The sequence below is a fragment of the Pogona vitticeps genome, chromosome 5 (assembly GCF_051106095.1).
Source record: "Pogona vitticeps strain Pit_001003342236 chromosome 5, PviZW2.1, whole genome shotgun sequence".
NCBI classification, from domain to species: Eukaryota; Metazoa; Chordata; class Lepidosauria; order Squamata; family Agamidae; genus Pogona; species Pogona vitticeps.
The window spans coordinates 47,502,933-47,530,498 of record NC_135787.1 but is presented as its reverse complement, the minus strand read 5'-3'; the positions used below and the strand labels follow the sequence as shown (position 1 = coordinate 47,530,498).

The following is a 27,566-nucleotide window of genomic DNA, read 5'->3' as shown; positions in this document are numbered from 1 at the left end:
CAAATTATTGCTTTTTCTATTCTTATATGTATTTCTTTTGTTGTAGGAGTGCAAGAGCCACAACATGAGAAGATTATTACAGTGTCTGGCAATGGAAGCATTCACAGCCCAAAGTTTCCATATACATATCCCCGCAACACAGTACTGGTGTGGCGATTAGTAGCAGTGGAGGAGAACATGTTGATACAGCTCACATTTGATGAAAGATTTGGGCTTGAGGACCCAGAAGATGATATATGCAAGTAAGTTATTATTGCTGAGCTCACATAAGCCTGATACAATTGATGATAGATATGATAATGGCATTTCAGAATTTTCATCTTTTCAGAATTTTCAGTTAGACCTCCTCATCTTGTTCATTGTGCAATTTATACAAGCTTTTTCTTATTTACTCTTTTTTAAGTTCATCACTGTTATACATTCAGATGCTCATCCAGCTGCAGTTGTGTATGCTACTATAAAGTAAGAGAACATGATATCCCCTGTCTACAAAGCATTGATGTAGCTTTCATAACAGGTTTGCTGTTTCTTTCTATCTGAGGAAAATCGATTTACGAAGTGAAATGCTTTTTAGCAGTTCATAGGAAATATAAGCAACGGACTATAGCAAAATAAAAGACATGTAGTAAATGTAGCAGAAAATTATGAAAACAGGGAAAAATTTATACGATCTGAAGAGAACCCAGAGTATGACAAAAATGAATGCAAGACTGCTGTTGCACTTTAGAGACTAACAAATGTATTTCAGTTTGAATTTTTGTGAGTTGCAGCCCACTTCCTCAGATGCAAGATAGTGTCTTGCCACAAGATGGAGAGGATTTTTTTCCTTCAATTTCAGAGTAACTGCTCATTCTCAAAACTGATTTTGGGTCAAAGCTTGAGCAATGTGCTAAATTTTAAACTGTGATAGCTGTTGCATGGACTAGCAAAAGTAATAGCAGTGGACGGGTTGTACTCTGCTCTGTGCGTGCTTAGTTTCAAAAGGGCAAAGAAGCCAGTTTTGCTCAGAGAGACTTGGGGCAAGTTTTAAAAATCATGAATTAAAAAAAAACACTTGATTGATCTCACACTGGAGGCAAGACCTTGCATGGGGTTGAGGTAGAATAATGAGGCATATTACTAATTTAAAATACAACAAATTTCTGTATTGAGGCATGTGCTGTTTGTAAATTCAGTCTTGGGCCAATATTATAGCATTGTTTAATAAAAAAATCTTGTAAATTTTGTGTTATGTACTTTCCGTTTTACACGATGCTAAGTCTGATCATTTGTGAACATATTATTGAAATATTCATAATTTTTTACTTAAGGTATTTGGACAAAGATATTACCTTGATGCACATACCATTAGTAGGGGGACTTTTTATAGGTGTTCTCCCAATGTTTTCAAAACGTGTTACCACCCCACATTAGCTAGCATACAGTGGGACATATTTTAATCATTTTTAACATATTGACTCTGAAATATTAACTGAAATTGTTCAGTGGTTTTGACCATATTATCAAAGCACTCATTACACTGATACCTCGCAAATTAAACAGTTTTTGGATGAGATAAATTTGAGCTTATTTTTCTCAGTGATACAAAACTGAGATTGAATGAACACTCTCCTATGAACCTGAACCTTTTAGTGTCTGAAATCCTTTTGCAAAGTTACACAAACAGCATAATTGTTAAACTTTATTTGTGTCATACTTGAATGTCATGACTTGGTGTGCAATAGATACTATCTACAGAGATTACTGACTGCAGTTTGTGTCAAGATGGTCTGCCGATTATGTAACTATACAACAGGATTCCAGCCAATATTTTTAAAGAAAGGTTTACTAGCATTGTCAATTGGGATATTGACATGAAAGACCTTTACCTGAGTGATTTCACTATGCGTGTATTTAGCTGACTTGACAAATTGTCTTGTTTTGGAAGTTAAGTCAGAAATGGGTTGTGTAACACTTCTCTGTGTTTAAATTAATAAAATGTCAATTTCTATTTAGTCTGCCCTCATTTGACTATTAGATTACAGAAGCATTTAATTACAGAAGCAGATAGAGTATAAGTTGCGGAGGGACCTGTCATGTTCACAGGTGGATGTGTTGTGCTCGCGGAGCGGCGTGTTGTGTATGCACACGAGTGTGACACGCCCTTCCGTGAGTGCAACACGCCCACCGTGCGTGCGTGTGGAGGGTGGAGATCCGTGTCTGCATCCCAGTTCAAGAAAGCCCATGGACCAGCACCAGGCTGGGGACACGTGATATAGATGGATGTCTGAGCCAGCACTTTGTATGCCTTCTTTTACATTAGGATATAATGAGCCTTCATAATTTTTTCTTATCCTAAGCAAAAAGGAGTGTCTCAACATATGGAAATGTCTGCTCAAAAACAATAGTTAGTCACTGAGATCTTTCACTAGTGAAAAGAGTGACAAGGCTAGCACTTCTTTTTGTCATCAACAGCATAGCAACAAACTCACCTATCACAAAAGCTTATCTTTTTCATGAAATACAGTACAAGGTTTTCTAAACACATACGTATATTAAAACGTCTGGAATTTTTTTTTTTGCCAAACAATATCAAAATGCAAAACAATGCCCAGTGGTGAGAATTTTTTTTTGAAATGTTTCACCTGTAAGAATGAAGTAAAGATTTATATCTCTGCTCTTGTAAATATGTTCTGAATAGCTGGGACAGACAGTTCTTATTAGAGTAGAAATATACTGTACTTAGAATACTATGATGACTTGACACCCTGAGTCAGGATGGCTATGAAGCAGGTGCATAACACCTCTTTATTCATACTGAGCCAGTTTCAAGGAGACAGAGCACACATGAGAGTTAAGGAAAAAAATTGAGTTTTGAGTCTAGGAAAATTCCTTCTTTGATGGTACATCAAAGGGTGTCTTGTGGTTCTTAGCCAAGTTTGTAAAGACATGTTAATAAAGCCAAAGCTAGGGGATTGGTCCAGTGAATGACATCAAGATCCGCATTAAAATCTTTGATGTTGTCTGTGCAGAATGGAAGATTTTGTTTTATTAATATTTTCCCCTTTAAAAACCTAAAATACTGACAAAACTTTGCCATAGACCACCTTGGACACTTTCTAGAAACAAATACAAAATCAATCATATTGCAGTCATCATAATCATCACAACCTGTCTGCAGACTTGAATTCTTGCCATCTTTCATTTCCGTGAGTGTGCCTGAAACTCTGTTATTGCAGCTTTCAGTTTCACCTTTTTTCTTTTCTTTTCTTTTTTCTTTTCTTTTATTTTGTAACTCTCATAAAGTACTAGAGAGTGGAAAACAAATTTTGGGCTACTGAAAATTTTCTTGCTGGTTAATAAATACACACAGAAATGAAAATAAATACTGCCACCCATTTTCTATTATTGAATATCTTTTAACTGCTAGATCCACTTAGCTTGTTCGTCATTTATCCAAGTATAGTTTTTTGTATTAAGTTTCTGAAATCGCCACTGAGAAGGATGGCCTTTCCAGTGTCACTAAAATGCACAGGTTCTGTAGTACAAGGATAGCAGAAGGACAAGAGATTATTGGGAAAGGACTATAGGAGAAAGAACATGAGGCATAAGAATGTTGCAAGACACTTCCTTTGCACTTTCTAAATAAGATTCCAAGTATGTCGAGGAATCTTATTTGCTGTTGTTGTTGTTGTTGTGTACCATCAAGTTACTTTTGACTTACGGTAACTCTGATAGTCATCAGGATAGCTAAGAGGTTCAAGAATGGCTTGTCATATCACAATGAGTTTTCACGGGGTTTGAACCCATGTAGTCCTAATCCAGCATTCAACATCACAGTCCATTGTGAGGTCCAGTGTGAAGTACTGCAGAAGATTTAGATACGTAAATCAGAGCCTTCCCTACCAATGAGGCAGAGTGGGATGAATTGTGAATTACTGCATTTATACTTAGTAACACAAGAAAGGAAACAAAGTGAATGATATGAAACAAATATGTTATTTGTTGGTTCTTCGTAGTGGCCTCTGTGAATGGACACAAATGGGTTTATTCTGCGCCTGCGCAGGACGTTCAGAAGATTCTAGAGCTTAAGAAAAAACAATTTAGTTCCCCCCCAGGCGCGAGCTCTGTCTCCTGAACCTTCCTTTCTGTTCCTTTTTTTTCCTGCCGTTAGGGTAGGACGTGAGGAACAGTAGAGCAACTAAGGAAAGTGATTATAGCTTTTTTATATTCCTACTTTTATTTCTCTTCGAAATTATTGTTTCTTTATAGTGACAGAATCACTCTTTACGTTCTTTTGCTGTTTTTCTCTCTCTCCCCCATTCCCTCTCCTTTATTTTACTCCTTGTTTCCCCTATTTATGGGCCATCGGGGTTTTAAGAAGTGCTCTGTTTGTCTTCAGAAAATTCCTTTGACTGAGGGACATGACTTGTGCCTGTTTTGCCTGGGGGAATCCCATCAGACCCATTTGTGCTCTGCATGCAGAAGCTTCTCTAAACAAGCTATTAAGCTAAGAATGCGACGTCTAAGGTCCTTTCCCTATGAAAAGACCCTTAATCCTGCTATGGAAGGGCAGTCTATTCTTTTTCTCTCTCTCTCTCCTCCTCCCCCAGATCGGAGGTTGCAAATTCTGCCCCTAGCCTGGCTACACAAACTTTGTCTAGCATGACTTCTTTACTTACCAAGAACTCTCAAAAATCAGCCTTCTCTAAGGCTCCTGCAAGGCCAGCCAAATCTGAAAAAAAGAGAAAAGATGAGGAGAAAATGAAAAGACAAAAGACATCCGTTAAACCAGTCATTACTCCTCTCCCTCCAGCTCCAATGCATCTGGAGAAATCTTCAAGAGATGATCTTGGGCTTTCGGATAGAGAGGAACATGCCATTCCTCCAGCTCAAACACCTCATGCTCTGCTCAGCTTCTCTCTGAGTTCAGGCCATGGTGAGGCTGATGCACCGTCCAGCCCGGCCTTAGCCCATTCTAGCCCTCGATCCTCAGGGCAGGCAAATACCGATGCCGAATCCGAACAGGAGTCCGCTATATGCACTCCAAAAAAGAGAATGGAGAAACAAAAGCATATTTCTCCATACCAACCGTGGGGCCACAAGGGCCAATACTACCATCCTGAGGGGTTGCCTCAATATGGCTATCCTTATGATTGATACCAGCCATACCCATACCATGGCTACGCATACCAAGAAGAATACAGGGAACTTAATTATCCACCACCACATTGGTACCCTTCCATGCCACCTCCGCTGGAAGCTCCTACTTAACAGTGAGGGGATGTTCTTACCCCCAAAGTCGAACCATCATGAAAGAGAACTATGGTATCAGAAACCATAGTACTGGCTAAACGCCTTAAGCACAGCAAACGTCCTTCAGTAGACACAACTACGCTTTACTTCGGCCCCCAGGGCCCTGATACCAAGCCTTTCTCGGCATCCACACAGTCAGATGTCAAACCCCATTCTAGGGTTCGAGCGAGAAGTTTCCACCATTCACCTTCGAGGGCCTCCGTTTCTTCCAGTAAGGAAGGCTCATCCTCGTTGGGGGCATCTGACACTCAACACCCCCCAGAGGATATCATGGACAGTCATCTTCAGAAGACTAAACATCTTACGCCCAACTCATACTGCATATGGCAAGGACCCTGCAACTCGATGCTCCATTATCAGCACAGCACGAAAAGGATCTCGTATTCCAGGACATGGACCAGGACAAGTCACCTCCACCTAGCTTGAGCCTCATCCCAGTGCTCCTTAAGCTTGTTAAAGAGTCATGGGATAAGTCGCCCTCTACTCTACAATCTCATGAAAAATCGAACACCATTATAAGACGCATCGATCAGACGCAGACTTCTTAGTCAAACATCCAATCCCTAATTCCATTGCGGTCGATGCCACTCAGTACAAGTCCCGCAACAGGTCCTTTACAACACCTGTAAACAGAGAGGGATGAAAAATTGACTCCTTGGGGAGAAAACATTATTCCCTACAAGCGCTGATTTTCCAACTACCAGGCAGCGATGGGCACTTATCAGAAACATCTGTGGGACAGGATTCTCCCCACGCTGCAAGCCCTACCAGAACCTTCAAAGGCTGAAACTCTGAATACAGTGGTGCCTCGCTTAATGAGTGCACCGTATAGCGATGTTTCCGTATAGTGATCCCTTTTTCGGGATCGCTATACGGAAACATACCCGATCTTTGCAATGGGGAAAACCCGCATTGCGAAGATCGGGTATTGCGGCGGCCATTTTGGAGCCGCCGAACAGCTGATCGGCGGTTCCAAAATGGCCGCCGGAAGCCCGGAAATGGCTGCCGGCAGCCGTTTTCGCGCCCTGCCCTCGCTTAGTGAAGGCGCGAAAATGGCTGCCGGCACCTGGAATCCTCGCTGAACGGGTAAGTAACGAAGGTATTGGAACACATTAAACAAAGTTTAATGCGTTCCAATACCTTTCCCCTACCCGTTTAGCGATGATTCCGTATAGCGAGGGTTAATCCGGAACGGATTAACCTCGCTATACGGGGCACCACTGTATCTATACAGAGGCCAATACTCTCGCTAAGCAACAGAGGGGCGTGGTGAAACATGCGGCTGACATTCTAAAGCCATGCTAGCTTTGGTAGCAATCCGGTGACATGCTTGGCTCAGGGCAGCTAACACCGTGGACGACACCAAGAATAAGATTGAAGACCTCCTTTTCGATGCCGCAGGGCTATTTAATTCAAAAACGGATGACATAATGGAAAACATCCACAAGATGAGAAAGATGGCCAAATCATACGTACTGTACCAACCATACAAATACCAGAAGCCTTCTTACAAGAGGCCCCCTACCAACAGCAGTACCAGTATCAGCCCTTTTGATACACGAACCAGCAGCCATGTGAGCGGGCTTACCAGCCGCCACAAACCAACCCCCTGCAATTTAAACGGCAACAGTACCAAGGCTCCATACAACCCTTTCGCAAATCGCAGCGCAGGGGTAGGTAGTTCACCTAATTCCTTCAACAGCCCCACAAGATTCTCCCCATTTCTCCCAGAATGGCGGAGGATTACAACTGATAAGTGGGTTCTAGCTATCATTCAAAAAGGATACCTTCAGCGCTGCCTGGGGGCCGTACTGGAATGGATGCAGGAGAATGGGCTGAGGCTGAACCCGGACAAGACGGAAGTTCTGAGGGTGGGTGACGCCGTGGCTGGTGGCTTGGGTGACTCGCGTTTGGAGAGAAAGGAAAAGCACCGGGCTGTGATGGATTCACAGCTGATTTCTATAAAGTATGGGAAGAAGATGTCATAGAACATCTCCTAAAGCTATTTAACTCAATTTTGGGAGGTGACAAAATACCAGTCATGGCATACGGCCAGAATAATAACTATATTGAAACCAGAAAAAGATCCAATGTTTCCTTCATCTTACAGACCTATAACATTGCAAAATCAAGATCAAATTTTTTTCAACAATATTGGCACAAAGATTAAGTAGTTTTGTAACTAAATATGTTCACACAGACCAATATGGGTTTATGCCAGGAAGACAAATGCGTACATGCATTTACCACCTTTTTCCCCAAAAGGACCCAAGATGACAGATCCACACTGTGTCTGCTGATAAGGATTGTGGGAGTTGCAGTCCCACAATATCTGGAGAGTCACAGTTACCCACCCCTGTTATACACTAGTAGAGTTTGAAATGATTCGAACACCTGGATAACTCAGTGGTTTACGTATCTGGCTATGGAGCCAGAGGTTGGGAGTTCAATCCCCCCACTGTGCCTCCTTGACAGGGGCTGGACTTGATGAACCATAGGGTCCCTTCCAGCTCTCAAATTCTAAGATCACCATCATCATTAAATGTGAAAAGGGGAAATATGTAGCACTTGCAACATACTGAATGTAACAGATAGTAATTAAACTTGTACAGAAAATCCCCAACCCATTCTGTACCATACAGGGTACTGATTATGTCTCTGCCTTTTAAGAGACATTCTTTAACACACTCCATGCTGAATCTGTGACACTATTTGTTTCTAGTTCTCCGTTAAAAAATATATGAAATTGTGAGGAGGGGAATACAAATGGCTAGGACCTGGGGGCAGATTGCAGTGCCATCCATTTCAGGGAGTGGGTGACCTTACCATTGAAACCAGAATCCCAGTTGACACTGGTTGGTATGTGCACCACTGCAACAAAAGAGGGAGGCAGGAATGCAGGAGGAGACAAAATAGACCTTGGTGCCCTAATTATCCAACCAAATCCCCAGGGCTTGAAAATTTTTAGAATGTCTCACCAGTCAGTCAAAAATTTCACCAGTCAGCATGACCAGACTATAGCCTTGCAATTTATGTTTAAACTTAAATTTAAATTTAAACTAGGCACTTTCTACATAATGCATACAAACCCAAAATAAATATACCCTCAGACTTGGGTTGCATTATTACTGTGTGCCTCTGGGGTCATGAAGCTTGTATTTTGAATGCCTTTCTTTTGAATGTCTCCAGCAAAAATAGAACTGAAAGCAAAAGCACCCGGCCTCTTAAAGAGCCAGGTTGTTGGGTTGAAATTGGGAGCAGGGAATCTCCATATTCTCCAGCATGAGACTACTCTACATTCTCCTGCAGAGCTATATATCTATGTGCTGCTTGAACTCTCTTCTCAGGAGAAGAGGGCTGTTTTTCATTCTGCAATGGGAAGGGGGAGGGGAGGATTCCATGATGAGAGAGAGAAAGAGAGAGAGAGACAAGGACTGAGGGTGAGGAGGCAAGGAAGGAAGGAGGGAGGGAGGGAGCTGTGGCTCATCAAGCAGCGTTTTTTCACTCATCACAGACAAGTGGAAGAGTGGATCTTTCAAGCCCTGCAAATCCCATGAAGCAGTCATCCTTCCTCACACCACACGCTCAGACCTGATAATATTTCAGAAAAGTTTAGTAAACTAATCTGAGTAAGAGGAAATAGAAAAAGACCATTCCAGAATGCAAAAAAGTATATTTATACAAAAGCAAAGCTGCTTATGGGATGTGGTGGTGCTGCGGGTTAAACTGAAGAAGCCTCTGTGCTGTACAGTCAGAAGACCAGCAGTCGTAAAGTCAAATCCACGCGACGGAGTGAGCTCCCAACGCTTGTCCCAGCTCCTGCCAACCTAGCAGTTTGAAAGCATGTAAAAATGCAAGTAGATATATAGGTACCACCACAGTGGGAAGGCAGTCTGTGTCTAGTCATGCTGGCCATGTGACCATGGAAACTGTCTTCGGACAAATGCTGGCTCCATGGCTTGGAAATGGGGATGAGCACTGCGCCCTAGAGTCGGACACGACTGAACTAATTGTCAAGGGGAACCTTTACCTAAAGCTGCTTATATACTACCCCATGGTGCTTCAAGCACTCTCTGGGTGGACCACACATCTTTCACTTTGCCCTACAGCTCTATGGATTGGGAAGAGAGTATGAAGAGTGCAGTGGTTTCATCTGACCCCTCCTTAGCACCTATATTTGGAATTTCTATGGAGCTTCTTGGACTTCATTGTGGGGTTCAGTTTTTATTTGTTTGTTTGTTTGTTTGTTTGTTTGTTTGTTTGTTTATTTATTTATTTATTTATTTATTTATTTATTTATTTATTTATTTATTTATTTATTTATTTATTTGCCTTCTATAGTGCCCATGTGGCAACTAGGCCACTTGAGGTGGTTTACATATTAAACATTCACCATTCCAGACAATAAACATAATAGTATAAAATCAAAATAAAGATATAACAACCAACAATTTAAAAAATAATAATTGAAATAATATAATAATAAAGAGCAAGACAGCAGGACTGATAGTATAAATGTTAAGATCAATCACTGTTTTAAGGTATTGTATTAACGTGTCCAGGAAAGCATGTGGAAAACCCCATGTTTATCATTTGCATTCTCCTTTGGCACCAGGAATTCAAGAGTCCTGATTTCACCTTTCAGATTGTAGATTATTTTTTTAATCCTAAGTGTGTCAAAGAGAAAAAGAAGGACCTGCTGTCATGCTGTTTTGGCTTGCGGTAAATAGTGACTCTTTGCTGTGCCCCACAGTCACCTGAGAATTGAACAAATCCCTAATTCAGTCATTTTATTCAGATGTGTCCAAAGATAGCATGCCTGCCTAATATTCATACAGAGATCCAGGGTAGTGAAAAGCAGTAGTTCCCAATCTTGGTCCTCCAGATGTTCTTGGACTTCAGCTCCCAGAAATCCTGGCCAGCAGAGGTGATGGTGAATGCTTCTGGGAGTTATAGTCCAAGAACATCTGGAGGCCCGAGGTTGAAGACCACTGGTGTAAAGGAACTGCAGTGGAAGTACTAACATGGACTATTGAGAGGAAGGAGAGATCAATTGACTCCTGTTTTCCAACAGTCATTTGACAGTCATTTCTTGATATTATACCAGTTTATTACTGATCTCTTTCTATAATCTCTGGACATAAACCTATCAAAATTGATTTTGTATCTGTTTCTCATCCTTTAGTAGTGACATAGATATTTCAGAAAGACACTTATAACATCAAATATGTTGTTTTCTCTTTGAAGTGCATACTTACACAATGGAAAATTATTTGCTTAGCTATTGAATTCATCAAACAAGTACTATGGAGTGGTGAGTTATGATAAACATAATAAATAGACTAAACATTGGGATTGCTGAGGGTTCATTGTAGCAAAGGATTATAAAAAACATATGAGCTAAGCCTTTCATGTTGAATCCATCACTGTATATCTGAGCGGCTCAATGGAATCCAAAATTAGCAAGCTGTATTTTCTTTCTTATTAACTGTAGACAGGGCTAATCTTTCTATAACGCTCCTTTCTCAAGGTGCACCATCTTTAACATATAGGGAAACAAAATTCCCAGGAGTCTGTATTTTTATATCTCTATAATGGTTGCAGCTCAGCTCCTCAGCCACAACTAGAGACAAGTAAGGTTTCAGTGGAGTAGGACAGACACTGAAATCAACCCGGATATATGGCCACAGCCATGCTGGTCTGTTGCCTTGGAGGCTATGTACTGATGTTTTGTTGTCATACATTTTTGTGGGCTAGGATCTACTTCAGCTGCTTAACTTACTTAACCAGCATTGGTTGAAGGGACAGGGAGGCAGCAGTGAGATCAGTGGAAAGTGGATTCAGAAAGTGCAGATAGTAACAATCTCATGAACAGTCATTAACAGTAACAATAGCCATTCACAAAATAGGCATCTGGTAGTCCACAGTTCTGTTCAGCTCCACACTAAAATTTTTGATATAGCATAAATTACTAAAAATATGTTTTTTTTAAAAATTAATCTGATATAAGCTCCCAAAGGTAGAATTGAGCCATTTTAATGTATGGTGTCTGATAGTCTCCTTTACTCAAGAATTGTGACTGTAAGATCTGTGATGAAGTATCCTGGAAGACTAAGGTTTCTCTTTCACCTAGTTTTTCAATATTGAATATTGCCATTTCCTATATCAGATTTGTATCTATTTGTTATTTTGCTGCCCTTTGCCCTGTATAGAAGTAGAGGATTGCTAGCACTTGGAAGATGAATAATTAGAGGATTCCTTGATGTTGCTATGAAGAAATACCTGAATAAATTACTTCTGCATAGATTGGTACTACAGTATAGCTAACTGCTAATAGATATAGGTCTGCTTTTTTTATTTTTACTTACGCTTTGTAAATTAATTCCGTTATTTCCAGATTTAAAACCTGAGCAGTGATATAACTGCAAATTGACAATGAAAGCACAAGCTAGTAGATATTATAATCTTTTTCAGCTGCTGTGAAGAATTGTTTCAAGTACATTGGGGTCTCGACTTACGGAATTAATCCGTATTGGAAGGCGGTCCGGAAGTCAAAAAGTTCGCAGGTCGAATCTGCATTTCCCATACGAATGCATTGAAAACCATTTAATCCGTATCTGCTGTTTTCCATCCATAGAAATTAATGGGAAGCTGCTATTCCGCATTCTACCACTAGAGGGGAATATTTTTTTCCTTAGGTCAAGAAAAGTTCAAGAAAGGAGGGGGGAGGCAGGGAACAGTTTTAAAAGCACTTTTGAAATCTTTTTTTTTTCCCTACAAAGCCAATTGTTTAACACAGAGACAGGAGTCTGGAATTCACCTTAGCCCAGTCTTTGCAAGCCAGCATTCTGACCCACAGAATTCTTCAGCAAAAACACAGACAGGACTTTAAAGCTCTTTTCCAACCAAACCAACACAACCCAACCCAACCCAAAGGGAGGGAGGGAACAATGAGGAAAAGAGGAAAGAAAGAAAGAAAGAAGGTCATCACTGGGGCACACAGACCCATCAGACAAAGGTTTGTGCTTTGAAGCACAAAGAGAGAGAGAGAGAGAGAGAGAGAGAGAAGACGGGGGGGAGAGTTTGGAGGCTAAAACACATTTGAATCAACACATTTTAACAACAACATTTTTAAAACCAGCAACTTTTAAACAAATCAGGAACAAAGCAACTTTTAACCAAACCAACCAACCCACCCACCCACCCACCCACCAACACCTTTTAAAACAAAAAAGAGGTGGTTTATCTTTCGTTGTCTTCTTTCTGGAGGACATCACTACGAGGCCCCCTCCTCTGGGTCATCTTCTGCAGGGGGTTCCTTTTGCCGTATTTTTCCTGCAGGCTCCATCCTAGTGAAAAATCGGTCCAATGTTTGTTTTTTCCTGTGGTGAAGGATCTTTCTGAAGTGGCTGACTACATTGTCATTCACCATGTCCATAAGTCTTCCTGTGGCAGTCCTGTTTGGGTGGTGCCTCTCGAAGAATTCCTGGCACTCGGTCCATTTCTTGCAGATGGATTTGATCTCCTTGCTGCTAACCTGCAGTTCCTCTTCGTCTTCCTCAGTGGAAAGCTTCTCCACAAAAGCCTTGTGCTGCTCGGCTTGCAGTTCTGCCAGTTCTTCTGTCAGCTCCTCTTCATGTTCTTTTACCAGCACTGTAACTGGTGAGACGAGCGAGGAAGCAGGCTACAGCACTGTTCTCTCTTCCCTGGCCAATGGACGAATTACAGCAGTTCGAATTTGCCACTTTCCCCACCTCTCCTGCTTTTTTTTTTCCTTATTTGGTCCGTAGGCACTGTTCTCTCTTCCCTGGCCAATGGACGAACAACAGCAGTTTGAATTTCCCACTTCCCCCGCCTCTCCCACTTTTTCCCCCCCTTTTCAGTCCGTAGCTTGATTCTCCGGCCGCAAGTCGAAGTGGAATTTTGCGGCCAGAGAAGTCAGTAACTCGAAAAGTTCGTATGTACTGTAGAACCGTTTGTAAGTTGAGACCCCACTGTATCCAGTTTCTGAAAGAGGTCCATGGATAGATTTTTAGATTAGTAATTGAAAGATCACCAGCTGGATTCCTTACCTTATAGATTTAGGTTGTTTCAACAGGATGAGACACTTTACTGAATAATAGAAGCATATTCTTTAGTATTTTTGGACTGCAAGCCCCAGAATTCTCCAGAATTTCTCCAGTTTGCAGACCAGCTTTCTGATTATTTACTTCCCTTACTGCCTTCTTCAAACTGTTTCTACTTTCAAAAACAAGGGAAGTGCCATGGTGCTAGCTGAGAGTTGTAGCTTTTCTTAGGAATTTTTCTTTAGGAGACACCTTTTATAAAGCTCAATGGGCTGTAGGACTATAACTCCCAATGTGTTCCATATCCAAGTGTGAAGATCTTAGTATTGTACCAAATGTGGGATTCTGTACATGAAGAGAATCCTACGTTTGGAACAATACATCAAAGTTTGAGAAGGTGCAGATCGGTGCATAATAATGGAGAATGGAAAAGTATTTACAGATAACAAGGAATCTAAACTCAACATTAGACATTTCTCACATCATCTCAATATTTCTTCAGTTTTGTGCAGCATTTTAACAATTTCCCTTTCATGGTTATAAATTACAGTGGTGCCTCGCTTAACGGGTGCCCCGTTTAGCAACGAAACCGCATAGCGACGAACTTTTTGCGATCGCAAAAGCGATTGCATTGCAATGTTTCCTATGCAGTTTTTTCGCTTTGCGATGATCGGTTCCCTGTTTCGCTTACCGATCATCGCAAAGCGATGATTTTTTAACAGCTGATCGGCTGTTCCAAAATGGCCACCGGGGAAAAAATGGCCACCCACTGTGTTTTTGCGTGAATTCCTTGCTTTAGAGGCAGCGAAAATGGCTGTCGTATGGAGGATCTTTGCTTTAAGGTCAGTTTTTTTGCCCATAGGAACGCATTAAACAGGTTTTAATGTGTTTCTATAGGCTTTTAAAAATCACATAGTGACAAAGTCGCTTAGCAGCAATTTTTGCTGCACAGATTAACGTTGCTATGCGAGGCACCACTGTATTAGAGATTTAGTCTCAGCCCCACCTGTTCATACTGTTGTTAGATTCTCATCAAGGAAAGCTTGGATAGCCTTGGTAGTGCTGAAGTAGCTAGAAGTAAGGAGTTACAGCTGGAAGAAGCATTGTAGAAGGGTCTTTACTTTTACACACACACACACCTGTGTATAATTTTTAATTTTATTAAATATATAACACACAAACTCAGAAACAATAAAAATTCAAACATATATTAAAATACACTCCATAGATTCACTAGTTTAAAGACAAGGTAACCAATAACTTAATTTCAGACAGACTACTTGTTTATCAGATCCAATGCCATGGTTTTGCTGTCTTTCAAATGTTCTTAACCAAGATACTTGGTTTTGATTGGGGTCTCAGATCATTCAAGATAGGTACAGGCCATACATTTGTTAATAGTGGTGGATCTCTAAACTTAATAACAATTACCATATTTGCAGGCGTACAAGACGACTGGGCGTATAAGATGACCCCCCCCAACATTTCCACTCAAAATACAGAGTGGACAGCTCTGCTGTGGCGCTGGCGACGGCTGCCCGGGGCTCTGCCTGGGTCCGCCCTGGAAGTTCATGGCCGGCGACGAGGAGGGGAAGTGGGCGGGTGGGCGATGGCAGCGGAGGAGGAGGAGGGGAAGTGGCTGTGCGGCAGCAGGCAAGTGGGCAGCTGGCTCAGCGGCGCGGGGCAGCCTGGCAGTGGGCTCTGGCCACTTGGGCATGGCGGGCTCTGCTTCCCTCCCTTCATCCGGATCAACCGCCTGCCCGCCCGCCTGCCTTCCTCCCTGGCCGGTGCGGCCCGCATCACTCACTCAACAGTGGTGGCAGCAGCTCCTCCTGGCCCAACTGAAGTGCACCCGGCGTATAAGATAACCCCCCCCACACTTGTAGGCATGTTTTTTGCGCCAAAAAAGTTGTCTTATATGCTGGCAAATACGGTAAGATCAGGATTTTTGTGTTCATTGTGAGAGCAAATTGGTTATGGAAGGACAAGACTCTGAAATATTTCTCCAAGTATCCATAGCCATATTTGTGTTTCAAATTATTTTTCAAAAAAAAAAGCATTATTCACTGTGCTTATTTTAGTGCATTTTTATAAGGTAACCAATTTTTCATTCCATAAATTTTTCTGTTTAGAATAGAAAGTGTAAAGAAAAAAATGCTTTTCAGAAGGATTAACTTTATTTTAGAAAGAGATTAATTGTGATTGCTGATATGTAGAAGATAACTACTCAGTGTCATTTCATCTATTTATGAAATTATTAGGACAATTAGTTTTATAGCAAATGTCAGGTTTGCTTGTATTTTAGAAGAGGTGACATGCTATGAAAGACTGGTTTCTTAATCTTCTGTTCATTTTCCTCATAGTGTCTGCAGGACTTCATACAGAAAACTTTATATTTCATAAAATGTCTTGTGTGTTCTGTGTCAAACAGGCTGTTTGAGCAAACTAAACTAGTCTGCAGTATCAAAATATTTGGGTAAATGAACCTAATCCAAATTTATTGCTTCTAAAATTGTTTCATGTTACTGTTGTTGGCTCAGTTTCTAAAAGGGTTATTTTTCCTTCAAAATAAGTGCTGTGTTCTTAGATCTTGTTTCTGTCTAGAAGATTCTGGGAACAATTAATGTTGATGGAGCATTTTCCCTACTCATTACTTTTACTAAAAGATGCAAATAAATGAGTACAATAAAGTGACATAAAAACCAGATTCACTAACTGCTGACCTTCTATATTTTAGTTGTACAATGCAGGCCAGCAATTTGATGCCAAAAATCCAGACACTTCTGTGTGGTTTTGTAAATGGTGAAGTCAGCAGTTAAATGCAAGCAAAGCTGTGGAAAGTGCCATAATAAAAACATGCTATGTATAGACTCTAAAGAGTTACACACATCAGAAGCTGTTTGCATACTTCTGGAAGGCTAAATATCTTACAGACAGTAGATTCACTTCTGAAGTTTAGAAGCGGCCTGTTCTGCCATTTTAATTGATAGAAACAGCAGATTTGCCTACATCTAGGAATGAAGTAGCTATCTGAGAGATCAGTCATTTGATAACCTTTACCTACCAGTGCTCAGATGCTTGTTTAGTAATAGGTATGGCCTGGAATATGAGAGATCTTTAGTCCACATTTCCAGATCACTGCATGGTCCAGTGGAAGAAGAGGGGTCCATATTTTTTGAAAATATTCTATTCTGATAATACCAGAATTTGGGCTCAGTCACTGAAGCTGCTTGATGATCATTTCAGGACAGATAAATAGAAGAACTACAGTACTTTGCTCAGTATACAACTGATTTACAGAGTTCACTTCCAGAAATGTAGTGATGGCAACTGGTTTAGACAGCATCAGAACAAATTGGTCCATCATATGTTTGGGAGGGAAGCTTTGAGCAGAATCAGAATTGGGGCTTATATACTTTACAATATTTTTTGGTATTCTTTTTATACTTTTCTTTGAAGACAACCTAAATAAAATGTGTGAAAAGCTAGAAAGACAATAGCTGAAATCCTGTGCATTGGTTACCATACATTAATCTGATAACATCTTCAGCTGCTGATTTTTTTTCAGAAAGAAAGCATTTCTGATTTCTACCCAAAAAGACCTGAGGCTCCTATGTAATCATTTTAATCACTGGGGAATCGTTGAATGCGACTGGATGTGTGAGGGGAAGTTTTTACTACCAAAAAAAATGTTCTGCAGCACTCAGCTGCATAACTTACAGCAACAGGATTTCAGCCAGTATTTTTATTAAATTTCTGAAATAAATGAGTTGAAGACAATACATCTGAAAAACTTGTGAAGCATCCAGGCATGGATAGGCAAACCAGTGTAGATATACTGTACGTATAACATTATTGTTTCCTGTATATTAGGTGAAGGTTCCCCTTGACATTTAGTCCAGTCATGTACAACTCTAGGGTGCAGTGCTCAACCCCTTCTCCAAACTGTAGAGCCAGCGTTTTTCCATAGTTTCCGTGGTCACGTGGCCAGTGCGACTAGACACGGAACACCTTCCCCCTGTGGTGGTACCTATTTATCTACTCACATTTGCATGCTTTCGAACTGCTAGGTTGGTAGGAGCTGGGACAAGCAATGGGAGCTCACTCCATCTTGTGGATTCGATCTTACGACTGCTCGTCTTCTGACCTTGCAGCACAGAAGCTTCTGCGGTTTAACCCACAGCACCACCACGTCCCCCTATTTTCTATATATTACAGATAGCTAAATGAGGAAAAGTGTTAAAATTGTATTGAAATAGGGGAATGGAAGCCCACAGATCATTTTATTATTGCAGAAACCTGACATTCACCTCACGTCAATGCTTATGCTACCATGTGCCAAATGTGGTAGCATTCAGTGTTCACAGCAAATGTAAGATGAACCAGAATTTAGTAGATTATCTGTTAGGGTTTATGTAATAATGTAGCAGGTCCCTAGTTTGGATCCTGGTTACCTCTGCTTAACAGGTAAGATTATTGGAAAGACTTGCATGAGATGCTTGAACTTTGTAATAAAAAGTAAAATTACAAAATAATTCAACTGCTTGTGTTTATGTGTTAATGATAGGTTGTAGCAGCACTAGTCGCCATTATAATCTTCACATGTTTCATTCTCATGGGTAAGAACAAAAAATTCTAAACTTATTTCCTCACAGAGAAAAATTATTAGAGTTTTTGTAAATTGTGTTTTGGGAGTCTTGTCTTGCAAACATGTGGAAACGTTTTTATGCAAAGAAAGAATTTTGCTCTTGTATTTTGCACAAAAACTAACTTTAAAAATACATTTTTAGTGTGAAATACACTTTTGCACAACAACACACATTAACTTCTGGCTGCTGATGATAAAAAGTTTGGTTTTTTACTTTCATACAGAAGTGTAAAATCTCACAAGTGGCAATTTCACTATTTTTAAGAACAAGAAAAGCTATGAGTGTGTATTAAACCTTTAATAAGGGTATCAGACCAGTATATGGCAGTAGCATTGTCCAAAAGGAGGTTCAAAAGGCCACTTTTTTTGTATTTGAACCAGTGAGGTTCAAAAGGCCACAATTTATTAGCATTTGCAAACCATGGTTTGTTTACAGTGTTTCCACAATTCAAGAGAAAATCCATTGTTTGTTCTTGGCTTGTTGGACAGCTTGTGAGGTTTAGGGGACACTCTTCTTGCAAACAGGCAAAGCCAGAATGAAGTCATCTACTTGTACATAAACACCAAGCCACAATTATTGTGGAATTTGTCATTATTTTGGAGGCTCAATGTTGTGGGCATCATATGAAATGGACTATAGTCCACAAAACCTTATCACATAATTTATGTTGCTACCTTTTGTGGTGCCATGTGACTAACACAATTATGCCTCTAAAACTCCAGAGGGAGAGAAGACAAGTTTTCTCTTTCTTGCACTTCCTATTTATTGGTTAATATTTTCTTCAATATTTATCTATACACCTGTAAAAGCTACCAAAGAGTTTATCTCTAGAATCAAAACATTTTAACATCTCATAGATCTGAAAGCAATTATGTCCCCATAAATTCTGACATTTCAGCTGGTTTAGGTAAGCTCTTTCAATCCAACGTGTGACCAAGACTTTATCAGATTGTCATGGCAGGTGCCACTGTTTGAGCGCAGCATGCATAAATGCTGTTAGGCAATTGCATTTTAAAATAATCTCTCCATGTTAAATATGGTTTGAGCAATGAACAATTGAAATAGTGAGTTTGAGCACTTTAGAGAATTGCTGGATAGCTCAGTGGTATATCTTCTTTGCTTATATGCAGTTTTCATGGTGGTCTATCCAGACAGGCTATTTTGTCTATTTTCTCTTCCTGATGGAAAGCAGGTCCGCCACAGCAGCTGTGGGCAGGTAGAAGCCTCCACAAGTGGGAGACTGAATTGGGGACAGTTTCTCCTCCCTCTGGTGAGAAAGATTTTTGAAAAAGTGTGCGCTTCAAGGACTTTGAACTACTCATAAGAATTTTGTTTTGTCTTTGTCTCCGTAGTGAGTGTGGGCTTGTGGTGTTTAGTGTTTTATTTTTAAAAAGTAATATTCTTCTGTATAACTGGCAAGCTTCCTGAGTATGCAGAGACTCCTACCTTGTATTTGGGTGGTCTTATTTCATTATCCTACTAGTTGGCATGGGAGGTTTAACTTCAGTGTTAGAAGGAATTATTGTTGTATACAGATCTTATTTCTGTGTTTTATCAGCTAGTAAAATTCTGAAATCCAATGCTTCCATTTAATCTTGCACTTTCCTTTCTTTCTTGTGCTTTCTTTCGTCTCTGTCATGTCTTAGTGTTTATTATTCCTTTTAATACAGTATTACATGCAAGTACAAAGCAGACACATATACATACACAAATCCCAACCAACGAATTTCAGCCCACACTACCAAGTACCAAGCTGTTCTCCTATACCTCTGTAGCTTAGTACAGTTTGACATGTGGGTCTGTCAGCAGCATTCTGGATTCAGAAATTATTTGCCTCCAATGAGTGGCTAATTGGAAGGCAACTTTAATGAAGGGCAGGGGGAAATACTGTGATGGTGTCATAATATATACTGAGGGCAATTCTGTGCTTGGCAGCCAGCCAGAAATAACAAATAATACGCTAACATTACATAGATTTTTTAAACCAGCTGAAATGTCAGACAATTGCTAAAGGCTAGTCTTAAGTGACTTTACTGGGACGTAATTGCTTTGAGATTTTTGGGACATAAAATGTTTTGGGACGAGAGATAAAATTTTAAGACATTGCTGTATTAATGATTTCAAGCAGTATAAACCAAACCTTTTTTTAAAAATTGGGAATTGAGAATGCTGTGAAATGTTACAAGTGGAGATGACAAAATGTAGGAGAATGTTGTGTTGGTATTTGCAATTGCGTAATATTACTATAATATATATATGATTGTTTGCTAATAAATCACATTCTGAAGTGCAGTTTAATTGCATGAGTGACTGACAACAATAGTTCCTGTAAAATTGGTTTGGGTTCAGTTATAATGGTCATTTATAGAAAAACAAGAAAAAATTACGTGAACTGAGTAAAGTAAATATCAGAGCATATTATTAAGACTTGAGCTATGTGCAAGTGAATTTAATTAAAGTAAATAATACTAGCATAACATATGATGTTCTGAAGTTGAAGTTTCATTTATAAGTTTTTTGCAGAGGTTCTGAATATTTAGTTTTGAATTTTATATTGTGCATCTAAATATCACTGGCCTCTAGTAGACCTTAAGGAGGCTTAAGTGTTCCTTTTCTGCAGCCTTCCTGGCCTTACATACTTGTTAGTAGCAAGAGGACCCACCCAGTGTGTGTGTGTGCATCATGTGATGCCAGTATAGTTCATGCACAAAGTTAGCTGAGAAACAATATTGGTGGAAGTTGTAGAAACATTTGCAGAATTCATACAAACGAACATGCGTGCACACACACACACACACACACACACACACACACACACAGACATGCTGCAAAACAACTTTTTATTCATATTAGACTTATATAAAAAGTCATATTGGACATGTTAAAATGTGTTTTTTGAAAAAAATAAAAGTTACAGTTATTATAACAATAGGTTCTTTAAAATGTTAATAAAATGTCAGTAAAAGGGGTCGTGTTGAGGCATAACACTGAATTATGATTCCGAGATAAAGGAGGTAGGATTGTTAAGAGGCAGATATCCATCAATATAGCAAAGATCCTAAATTATATTTCTGTGTGTAATAAGTGCATGAGTTCAAATCCCCTCTCAGCCATGAACTCACGGGGGGGGGGGGAGGTAACAGCAAACACAATAAACAAACACACACACTAGAAAGCAGAAATATATATATAATTCATATAATTAACATTCTCTGCATTTTATGAACAAGTGACACACATAAAACTTCCAACAACAACAAAAAAGGGGACATGTAGTCCTTGTACAGAACTAAAAAGCAATGGTGGGTGTTATCTTTATAAGACCATTAAAAATCATAAGCATATGCTAGCTTTCAACCCCTTTTGGGGGTCTTCATCAAACTGGGCATCATAGAGCAGGGGTGGTTCAGAAGAGACAGAAAAGTTCAAAACATCACGGCCAGATATGTGGGCCAAGCTTCTCTGCTTAAAGCTTCCAGGGTTTCAAATTCCTCTCATATAGGACTTGACACAGACTGCCTTTTGAAATGAATTATTCATTTTGATTATACATGGGGTCTGTATCCCAGTTTGTTTGGATAAACCATAATTGAAACTGACCTGTTTTGCCACTTGAGAGGAAATGGCAAGCCTGCAGCTAACTGGAAATGGAAGAGGACAATGCTGTTCTCCTTTTCTTCAGATGGGAACTGAAAATGGACTGTGGAGCGGTTTCATGTTCATAACACTGAAGCGTGGTTAATTCTTGTGTCCAAGCCAGACAAAATAGAAAACTGAAAGCATCATTTAAAAAAAAATATTTTTCATTGAGGGTTTGCCAACTAAGAACCTTGATCTGACTCGGAAAGCTCTTCAGGATGGTGTCAGGTGAGCAAGCCTGAGGGAGATTTTCCAGAAGCAGGAACCCAGCACTGAAAAGGTTGTCACCTGTCCAAACTCCAAAAAAGGGTTTGCCTCAACTATAATCTCAAAGAGCAAGCAGCTTCATATAAGATTTCTCCATATACTCAGTTGGATTTTCTGATTTAGAGGTAATTTTGATGTTGAGAAACTGCTACTTACATAACTTTTCATATACACTTCTCTCTTGAATTGCATGTGTCTGAGCAGCATGATTTTGGTTATACATGGATTTTTTCAGTACATAAATCAGTACTGTGCCCTTAGTGACACAAAACCAGGAGAATGAATTCAACACCAATGGCACTGAAGAGGTCTACTTGCCCACAAACACAACATCTCTACTTCATTTTCTAGGTCAGGGGACCTTAAGAGACTTTACACACAATATTGTATAGAAAGGGCTGTCAGTGCAGTGGAAGAGAACTGTCATAGAACTGTTCTCTCTCTCTCTTTCTCTCTCTCTCTCTGTGAATTTATGTTTATGCTTTGTAGTTACATTTTTGGAAGCATAAGAATTATACATGGATTTTGAACTACATGGGGGTCCAGCACACCAACCCCAGTGTTGTTGAAGAGATAAATGTAGTTCATAGTAATCTACAACATGTAATGAAGATTCAGATGTACCTAGAAACATTGCGGAAGAAACAACATACTGTATCAAGTTTACAACCCAAGGTAAAGAGTCAGAGTTAGTTAATGGCTTTGAAAAACACACACATACAGGAGATTTAAGGAAATACATTTCTTATGAAAGTAAGGGATAAAATCATAGAATCATAGAAAAGTGAAGTTGGAAGGGGCCTATAAGGCCATAACGTCCGACCCCCTGCTCAACACAGGAATGCAATCATACCATATCTGCCAGGTGATTATCCAAGTTTTACTTGAATGCCTCCGGTGTTGGAGTACTAAGCAACTCCCAAGGTAACTGGTTTCACTGTTGTACTGCTCTAATAATTAGGAAGTTTTTCCTGATATTCAACCAATATCTGGCTTTCTTTAATTTGAGCCCACTGTTGCATGTCCTGCAACAATGATCTCGATGATCGAGAACAGGTCTTGCCCCTCTTCTGTATGACAGCCTTTCAGATACAGTGTTTGAAAAGTGCTATCCTATCACCCCTCAGCCTTCTTTTCTCAAGGCTAAACATGCCCAATTCTTTCTGCCTTTCCTCAGAAGGCTTGGTTTCCAGCCCCCCAATGATCCTTGTCACTCTCCTCTGAACTTGTTCCTGTTTGTTAACATCCTTCTTGAAGTGTGATGTCCAGAAATGGACACAATACTCAAGGTGAGGCCTAACCAGTGCTGAATAGAGGGGGACTACACCTCACAGGATTTGAAAACTGTACTTCAATTAATGCAGCCTAAAATAGCATTTGTCTTTTTTGTAGCTACATCACACTGTTGGCTCATATTTAGCTTGTGATCTATGACAATTCCAAGATCCTTCTCGCTCATCATTGTAACTGTGCATTTGGTTTCTTTTTCCAAGGTGCAGTACTTTGCACTTATCCCTGTTGAATTTCATTCTGTTGCTTTCGGCCCAGTGCTCCATTCTATCAAGGTCATTTTGAATTTTGTTTCTCTCTTCTAGGGTATTAGCTGTTCCGCTCAATTTGGTATCATCTGCAAATTTGACAAGCATCTCCTGCACTCCCTCATCCAAGTCATTAATAAAAATATTGAAAAAAACCAGGGCCGCGACTGAGCCTTGGGGTACCACACTTGTGACCTCCTCCCAGTTAGAGAAGGATCCATTAATCATCATACTCTGGGTACGATTCTGTAGCCAATTGTGTATCCACCTGACACTTGATCTATCCAGCCCACACCTAGTTATCTTGCTAATCAGGATATCATGGGGCACTTTGTCAAAAATTTTGCTGAAGTCAGGATAGACTATGTCTACAGCATTCCCTCTGGCAGGGAGGTTACCTGATCAAAAAACAAAATCAAATTAGTTTGGCAGGATTTGTTTTTGACAAATCTGTGTTGGCGTCTAGTCATTACTGCATTGTTTTCTAGGTGCTTGCACAATGACTGACTTGCGATCTATTCCAGGATTTTGCCTGGGATTGATGTCAGGCTGACCGGCCTGTAGGTCCCATGTTACTCTTTTTTGTCCTTTTTGAAGATTGTGACAACATTAGCCCTCCTGCAATCCTCTGGCACCTCTCCTGTTTCCCATGATTTCAAGAAAATAATGGATAGCAGTTCTGAGACTCATGAGTAGACCCACACCTTCGGCCACCCTTACTCGTAAATAGACCCGTGCCTTTGGCAGCCCTTATTCATGAGTAGACCCACACCAGGGATGGCTTGGGAATGCACCAGCTTCCTCTCCCCGGCGGCGATCCAGAGCCACCCCCGCCTCTCCTGAGCACTGTTATCAGTGGCCAAAATGCTATTGATTTTCTCCATGCTTTGAAGTTCCAACTGCTAATTGATGGCAAATAAGGTGTTGGTTGCATAAATAGCACATGACCAGGCACACATGCAGCACTTCATTAATTAGCTTCAGTTACCCACCAAGACTTTTGGAATGCATTTCCATGGAGTTCAGGCAACACTGCTTAGATTTACATAGTATAGTGGTACCTTGACTTATGAGTGTCTCCCACTGAGAATGTTTTGAGTTACGAGGCTCTGTTCACAAAATGTTGCTTAGACTTGCGAACGGAGCCTCGACTTACGAACAAAAAATGAAAAACCCTTTCCTGCCCTTTTTTTGACCTAAGTTCATCTTAAGTCAAAAGAAAAAATTTAAAAATTCTCCCCTTAGTGGTAGAGTATGGATTAAACAGCTTTGCATTAGTTCCTATGGGAACTAATGCCTCTACCTATGAACAGCGGCTCAACATACTAACGAAAAACAGCAGGTATGGATTAAATTATTTTCAGTGCATTCTTATGGAAAAGTTTGCCTCGACTTAGGAACTTTTCGATGTACGAACACTGTTCCAATACAGATTAAGTTCGTAAGTCGAGGTACTACTGTATAATACATTTCACTGTTATCACTAGGGGGAGGATTTCTGTGACATGCCATTTTTTCCTGCAGCCTGTGATTGTGCTTCTGTGTGGGTTTATACATGTTTATGAGTAATCTGGTGAGAAAGGCCAGGTTACTCATACATATATTTGAACTTGCTTATGGGTTCAAATGTATGTTGCAGAGAAAATGTGAAATCTTCCCCCTGATTATCAGTATTTTTCTTGAGCAGACTGTTCGAGAACACAAAAGAAACAGCACCTTCTGGTAAGATAACTGCTAGACTTTATCTGAGTTATGAGGTACCACTAGTACTTCATCAAGGGAAACTTCAGGGTAGGTCAAATGATGCAATGTGGAGAAACTGGTTGACTTTTAAAAGATGAATAGTCCCCTTACCAAAAAAATTAAAATACATGTTGAGCAAAAATACAACTCCTTTTTATACATACAGTATCTTGGTGTTGTTGTTTTGGCACTAGGTCTAGTAATCTCAAAGGGAGTGAGAATTCCACTTTAGGGGCTCTTCCCATGCTCCAGATTGCTGAGGATTAAAAAAATCAAAGGAGTATCCTTTATATGTCAATGTATGAGTTCTCTAGAGTTGAATAGTGTTGATCATTGCTAGACAGAGAGTGATTGTACTTTGGCCAGATACTCATTTAAAAATATTCAGAACCCATTGCTAGAAATACTGGGGAAAACATTGGAAAAGAAGTGAAGAGCTTGAACATCTCCCTGGCAGAAATTGTTTGTAATTCCTCCTCCTGCAGGCATATCAAATAGGCAATGTCAAATGCAATTCCTCTGCATGCTCCTGAGTGCCATGCAAAGTGCACACTTAGCATTGCACTTGGAATAACATGAACCATATTAGGAGATGATATAGTAGGTGACACAGCGAATTTGGATCACAACATTAGGAAGCTCTTCTTGTCATTTGAACTATCATATGGTTCATGGAATTTATTTGTTGTTGTTTTTCTTCTGTGCCTTAATCAAGGAAAGAGCTTCCCAGTAACAATTCAATATGAGTCGCATCCAGTGACTTATTTAACCTTGTATCAATCTAGCAGTTGTGACTTGTTATTTCTGTACCTCTTTCTTTCTACTTATTTGAGATACTGTTCAATTTAAGGTTGTTTGCTAGTGGAACTAGAGATGGGAAGGCCTGGGGGAAATGGAAAAATTGGGGGGAACTGTTTTTACCCCATTTTTTTCCAAGGATTTTTTTAATGGAGTGTGGAATATGTTCTTTTACAATAACAAATCATGTGTCTGTGACATGGTACATCATCTAGTTGTTTAGTTGTGTCCGACTCTTCGTGACCCCATCGACCAGAGCACGCCAGGCCCTCCTATCTTCCACTGCCTCCCAGAGTTGTGTCAAATTCATGTTGGTTGCTTCGATGACACTGTCCAAACATCTCATCCTCTATCGTCCCCTTCTCCTCTTGCCTTCACACTTTCCCATCATCAGGGTCTTTTCCAAGGAGTCTTCTCATGAGATGGCCAAAGTACTGGAGCCTCAGCTTCAGGATCTGTCCTTCCAGTGAGCACTCAGGATTGATTTCCTTCAAAATGGATAGGTTTGTTCTCCTTGCAGTCCAGGGGACTCTCAGGAGCCTCCTCCAGCACAACAATTCAAAGGCATCAATTCTTCGGCGGTCAGCTTTCTTTATGGTCCAGCTCTCACTTCCATACAGGAAAAACCATAGGTTTGACTATTCGAACTTTTGTTGGCAAGGTGATGTCTCTGCTTTTTAAGATGCTGTCAAGATTTGTCATCGCTTTCCTCCCAAGAAGCAGGCGTCTTTTAATTTCGTGGCTGCTGTCTCCATCTGCTGCAGTGATCATGGAGCCCAAGAAAGTAAAATCTGTCACTGCCTCCATCTCTTCCCCTTCTATTTGCCAGGAGGTGATAGGACCAGTGGCCATGATCTTCGTTTTTTGATGTTGAGTTTCAGACTGTTTTTGCACTCTCCTCTTTCACCCTTATTACAACGTTCTTTAATTCCTCCTCACTTTCTGCCATCAGAGTGGTATCATCTGCATATCGGAGGTTGTTGATATTTCTTCCGGCAATCTTAATTCCAGCTTGGGATTCCTCCAGTCCAGCCTTCCGCATGATGTATTCTGCATATAAGTTAAATAAGCCAGGGGACAATATACAGCCTTGTCGTACTCCTTTTCCAATTTTGAACCAATCAGTTGTTCCATGTCCAGTTCTAACTGTTGCTTCCTGTCCCACATATAGGTTTCTCAGTAGATAGATAAGGTGGTCATTCACTCCCATTTCTTTAAATACTTGCCATAGTTTGCTCTGGTCCGCACAGTCAATGGCTTTTTCATAGTCAATGAAGCAGAAGTAGATATTTTTCTGGAACTCTCTGGCTTTCTCCAGAAAACATGGTACTCAAACTACTTAAAATGAAGATCTCATTTAAAAACTTTTGAGACTGTATGTAATTAAGTTCTCTGGAAGAGTATGTTTTAATGAGAGAGAAAGTGGTGAAGGGGGAGGCAAGGAGTAACCATCAGAATTATACTGAGAGGGAGGCAGCAGATAAGGAAAAATGCAGCAGGGGTGGGTGACAGAGTATAGGTTGTCCCCAAGCTGTCCCACAATTCAAATAACTTAGTCCTGGCTTCAGGCC

General features: G+C 40.3%; 1 protein-coding gene across 2 annotated transcripts in view; it reads left to right on the top strand.

Moving 5' to 3' along the window:
* PDGFC (platelet derived growth factor C) overlaps positions 1-27,566 on the top strand; it is a 144,701-nt gene that overhangs the window by 69,178 nt on the left and 47,957 nt on the right. For both annotated transcript variants that reach the window (XM_020781399.3, XM_020781401.3), the window contains one exon: positions 47-242. In XM_020781399.3, the coding sequence (XP_020637058.1) occupies positions 47-242 (196 nt within the window). The remainder of the gene's footprint in view (positions 1-46; positions 243-27,566) is intronic.